Here is a 5841-nt window from a genome sequence, read left to right on the forward strand (position 1 = left end):
CTGGGCTCAGTGGGCGTGGATCAGAACTGGTGCGTGACGTCAATGTTCTGATACTTTTCGGCTCAGGGCATCTCATACTTGTAATGTTTCATATGATTTATTAAATAGTTTTGTTGCTTAACTAACTATTTTAAGTACAAATGCAAATGGCCACAACAGTCAAAATGCTCAACGAGGTGGTTGAAAAAAAGATGCTCATAAAAATTATGGATACAAAATGTATTTAAACTACATAATCAATACAGCAACCCAATAAGAGCAATAAAAAGTCATTAATTATGATAAAATACAATCTGCTGCACATAAAAGAAAAAAACTATGGTTGTCTTATCCAAATATGGACAGCTTCTTAATTTATACCGATATGTGCATCGTTTTTCTTTTTAAACGTGTCAATTGTGTTAGAATCACGACCGACGGGGGTAAGCTATTCTGTTAATCCACAACCATATTAGAGAAAACACTCTGCAACACCACAACCTCGAATTGTCCCTTATCAATTGATAATGGTTTCCCCTCGTCGAAACAGTCGATTGAAGGTGTACTAATACAAATACAAATACAAATACCACGCCACAACAGGAAAATTGGCCAAAGAGGTGGCTGACTCAAGAACATCATGGATCCCCGAGCCATTTTTTTTTGGAGGCCCTACCTACTACTGCTACACCACACATGTACACCGCCCACACTCCCCCCCCGCGGAACCCCCAACGAATCGGTACATGCGGGAATGTGCGTGTACGTGTAGTGAAACCTGACGTGAAGTTTTTTGTTTCTCTGTAATGCTTGTTATGTGTAGTGCTGCCATCTGCCATCAGTTTTTCTAACTATGAGTGAAGTGTTATGATTGAATGATTTATCGTTGTAGGACTGTTGCTCTCTGTGGCGAGACTTTTTAACGGGGAGATCGGCTCGCATTTGCGCCTTGAAGTTGGGAACCACAGAAAACCAACTTCAGCCGACCACTACTGTGGGGTTCGAACCCGGATCCTCGCATCGCGTGTCGATCCTATCCGTCCCGTTGAAAATTTTAAACACTTCGATCATATCCCCCCGACACTGCGTTCCTTCATTGTAAACATATTCAAGAAATCAAGTCTTTCTTCATAGTTCAAGGCTTGTGTAACATGCGTAGCTCCTCTCTACACCCACAAACAAGTCTATATCAGTCTGTAGATGTGGTCACCAAAACCACAAGGCATCCAGGACCAATAAAGCCTCTGAAAAGAATGACGTTAAAAGAACGTGAAAAGGCATTTTTAAGAATAAAACCGAGCATTCTATTCGATTTTTTGACCACCGCTAAACAATGTTCAGAAATCTTTTGTTATCAACCTTACCCGAGGAAAAGTTCAGTTACGTTAAAGGATTGTATGCTCATAAGTTACACTCAAATCTGTTAATGTTCGTGTGAATTTTTTGAAATTTCATTCTATACAACGTCCTTAAAACAGTGTCATTAGACAAGTATATGTGATAGACTTTAGATTTTAGTTCATAACCTCAACACAATATAGCACAAAGTCACGCAACAAATCACCCGATTTGTTTTGCAAGTGTTCTGTGGTTTCGTATATGAGTATGGATGTGTTCTGCGACATAGACTTCCGACTTATATAAAAGTCACAGAAAATACGATGTTTTCTGATCCGCGACTCGCGAAATTCTGCAACAAAATCAAAAACCTATTTCGCCTAGGTAAATTTCTTGCAATTTGCTTCGTGCTACTTTGCGATTTTGAAGGTACCCGTCTCATTCTCGTCTCACGAGATTTTACAAAAGAGTTCCATATCTCCCTCACCTATGGCTCTCGTTTACTTCTTGTTGTCGCTCTCTCTCGCTTGGGGACTTCATTCAATTTTTACACCACCTCACAACCCTGAAATTCTTACAATTTGTAGCCACACTTGAAATTTTGCACTCACCCAACTCTACAAAGAGCACATACATAACAAAGAACGTATACACACGGCACTATGAGTTATTTTCCCCGACCACGAATCACATTCGCCATACGGGGGTTCCCCTGAGGGGACGTTTATTTTATCAATTGAAAAAATAAATAAATAAATGAAAAAAATTTAAAAAAATCTAATTTTTTTTTTAACTTAAGAAATATAAAAATTAAAAAAAATTACTTTTTTTTAAACACAGGGCGCTATATACAATTTATTGCACGATCCGCTTCTTCTTATACTGTTTGTTGCGCAAATAGTTTACGACCTTCTCGGCCTCAGTGCGGGAAAAATCCGAGATTTGTGCGCCTTTGCACCAGTGACACTTATTGGTCTTAAACTTTTAACACTCTGTTTCAGTCCAGTGAAGGCCGTCGATATTTATTAGGATTGTTATTCGTAGTACTGTACTATTTATTAGGATTATATTCCCGTTCATTATCGTTTGAATCTCTGTGGAAACTCGAACTCACCGAAACACAACTATGGCCAGTTGGCAACTTTTGACTCTTGATCTGATTTGTATTTTCACAATTCGCACACTTTTTCTCGTTCTGACAGTTCATCGCTTTATGACCGTTCTCCCCACAACGTTTAGAACGTTCTTGATTGTTACTTATTCCCGCCATGCGACCGAATTTCCCACACTTGAAGCGGCTTCAAGACAAAGCAGCTTCAAAGACACTATGTGATGCCAACCCACGTAGACTGCTCCTTTTTTATATGAATCGGTCAAAAGCCTCTGGATCCAATTAGAATACCCAATTGATCTGGCCAGTAGGGTAGGACGAAAAAAATCGATTTTTTGAGTATCGAATTCTAATAGGGCGCAAAACGTGCGTATTTGCATGCTGATCAATGAAAAAATAATGAAACAATCATACATTAAATCTTCATTTCACGCAACGAGCCTAAATTTTTTTAAATTGATAAAAACACCAATTTTGAAATTTTTTCTAAAAATATACAGGATACGTTTTATTTTTTCTAATAGCACTTAAGTACTGTTCACGGCGATGATTCGATGATACTCAGCGATGATTCCCCCCATACCACTTGAACAACCCCTGATCCCCATGGGTGATGAACTTTCAAAAATCCAGTATAAGTGCGTATCTACATCTATATACTGTATACAAAATAACATGTCCTGACTGATTCATCATCGCCGAGCCAAAATCGCTGAAGCTATAAATACGAATTCTTTGAATAGTTTTGTTTCACGACGTAAAGACTCACTAAGAAAGGGTTTTCCCATATTCGCCCCCTAAGCTGGTCATAATGGAGGCAGTCATACATTGAAATCACGTCGAGCCGAATACGCTGAAGCTATAAATATGACATTAGGTCAATATTGTAATACTAGGGGGCAAATCCCTTCGACACCTTCGGCGTCAAACCCCAATCCCTCGAACTCCTCCAATGAACCTAACTACTCGTCACATCTTCTTTAATTATAAAGCAAAATATTCCTCAGGCACTGAGAATGCCTGCAAAATAGTCATTCATGTGCCAGTTTCCCACTCTGTGATTTCGATAAACAATGCACTTCCATCATAAATACAGCATGATACTCGATACACCACGATAGGTAACGAACCGCTCACTCAGTCGCTCACTCCCTAGCTGTCTCGCATAGAACTGTTGTCGGTGAATTGTTAGTCGGTGAATGTTCCTAGCGATGAATTGCATGGCGGTGAATTTTCCGGCAGGGAATTGTTGTCGGTGATTTGCTGGCGGTGAATTTTCCGGACACGAATCAAATACTGATATTTCTTATTTAATACAAGCTAACCCGTCGCGCGTAGCTGCGATCTCAGAAGAAAGGAAATTCAAGGAAACTCAATTCAAGGAAGTCACGATAACATTCAATTTACATTGTCATTATTGAAACTTATTCATTTTCATATGGAAAACATTTCAAAGCGTCGTTTTAATTCTATTTATTTATTAGATTGCTTGTGGATACACGATATTCTTTTCCGTCTGGTGCGTACTCGAATAAATCAAAAGGTTTTCCGATGCGTGAGCTGGCCACATACAGTTGTCCCATGTGAGAAGCACGAATTCTCCAAATCTAGCCTACACACTTGCAGCGATTGTCCTTGTGCTTTGTTGATGGTCATTGTAAGCGAGTCGCACCGGAAACTGTAAACGTTTGAATTCAAATGACATATCTGTTGGGATCATTGGAATACGTGGCAACAAAAAATACATCTTCCCCCTTGAATTTCCCATTCAAAATTGTAGTTTCGATGACATTGTTCATCACCTTTTTCACCGAAAGTCTTGTGCCGTTGCGAAGTCGTAGTGAATTGATGTTTCGGAGAAGAATGATAGGCACGACAATTTTCAATGTTAAAATGTGCGGGGGCATACCTGGCAAATCGAGTGAATTCAAGAATTTCGTTGGGTAATTGACAACTTCGTCTTGATTCATCACAGTATCGATAGACTTATACGTTGTCGCTTCGCCTGGTATTCCGTTTTGACTGCTGAAATTGATAGCATTGACACCGTTGTTCGTAGCTGCTAATATAGCACGTGCACTGAGCCACTGATGATTTTTGTAATTCCGCGCGATATTTAGGAAAACCTTTTGAATCAATTCGTCTTTAGTTGATGTCATCTTACAAAAGTTTGTTGGCAATGTGATACATTGTGTCGATCTGTCGATTACCATCTTCCCATTCCCAATATCCAGGAATTGTTTTGCGAAACGTTCGGCATTATTTTGTAGTTGAACACGCATATTAGTTTTCAAAGTCAATTTCTTTACATGTCGCCATAGAACTGATGATTTGAGACACGCATTAAGTTCATCAGCGGGTGTTGAACGCGGTATAACTGGCAGAGTTTGTCGAAAATCACCAGAAAATAAAATGAGTGCTCCACCGAAGGACTGCCCATTTCCCCTCAAACCTTGCAGTATACGATCAAGCTCTTCCAATGCTTTTTTGTGAGCCATTGTGCATTCGTCCCATATGATAAGTTCACATGTTTGGAGAACTTTGCGCATTCCGGAATTTTTGGTGATATTGCATGTTGTGGCGTCTCAGTGGTTTGCAAATTCAACGGCAATTTCAGTGCTGAATGCGCTGTTCGACCACCATCAAAAAGTGTTGTCGCAATTTCAGATGATGCAATTGCCAGTGCAATTTTATTCCGTGATCGTATGGTTGCCAAAATGATTGAAAGGAGAAAAGTTTTGCTTGTACCTCCGGGCGCATCTATCAAGTACAATCCGCTGCTTTGATTTGTAATTGATTGTGTCATATACAATGCGTTGTTCTGGAACCAATTTCGGAAGATTCTTTTCAACAAACGTGCCCAACACAAATCATCGACATCGAAGTGTGTTTCACGTTGCAAATCACGATCATAACCGGCATTTGCAGATGGATTCGATGCACACATTCCCAACTGCACCAATCCTTTGTTAGCGATTGTCAAACATATATTCTCGATCGAAACCAACGCCTCATTATACACGTTTGGTGTGAATTGCTTTTCCGGATTCGTTGCTCGCAAACGACGTAGGTTGTCTTCACTCATGTAATCTTTGTATTTTTCCCAAAGTTCTTTCGGATTGGGTGGGAAACACGTTGTCAATATTATAGCAAATAACGCACGTATTTGCTGTGGTTGAGCAGTATTCGATCCATCAGCGAGTGCTGTGTCCCAATGGACATCGTTTTCAAGAAGATTCAATTCTTGGCAAGCTTCTCGATAGGTCACACATACTTCACCATTTACTGTTCTCAGTTCTTGGAAGGATTTTGGTCCACGTACGTTAACTAACAGTAATCGCAAGTAAAAACGTTATTGATTGTTTGGATGAACTGTATACAGACGGCCTAACGCGTCGGACGAATATAAATTC

The 5841-nt window shown here is 39.8% G+C and overlaps 1 protein-coding gene across 1 annotated transcript; it reads right to left on the reverse strand.

Moving 5' to 3' along the window:
- Positions 1-4122: 4122 nt before the first annotated feature.
- Positions 4123-4977, reverse strand: LOC149078689 (uncharacterized). The gene has a single exon (XM_089241266.1). It carries the CDS (start codon positions 4975-4977, stop codon positions 4123-4125), a length of 855 nt encoding a protein of 284 aa, XP_089097392.1.
- Between the last annotated feature and the right edge of the window lie 864 nt (positions 4978-5841).

The sequence above is a fragment of the Pholcus phalangioides genome, unplaced genomic scaffold (assembly GCF_987345545.1).
Source record: "Pholcus phalangioides strain wild (caught in Gottingen) unplaced genomic scaffold, Ppha-v1.0 ptg000013l_1, whole genome shotgun sequence".
NCBI classification, from domain to species: Eukaryota; Metazoa; Arthropoda; class Arachnida; order Araneae; family Pholcidae; genus Pholcus; species Pholcus phalangioides.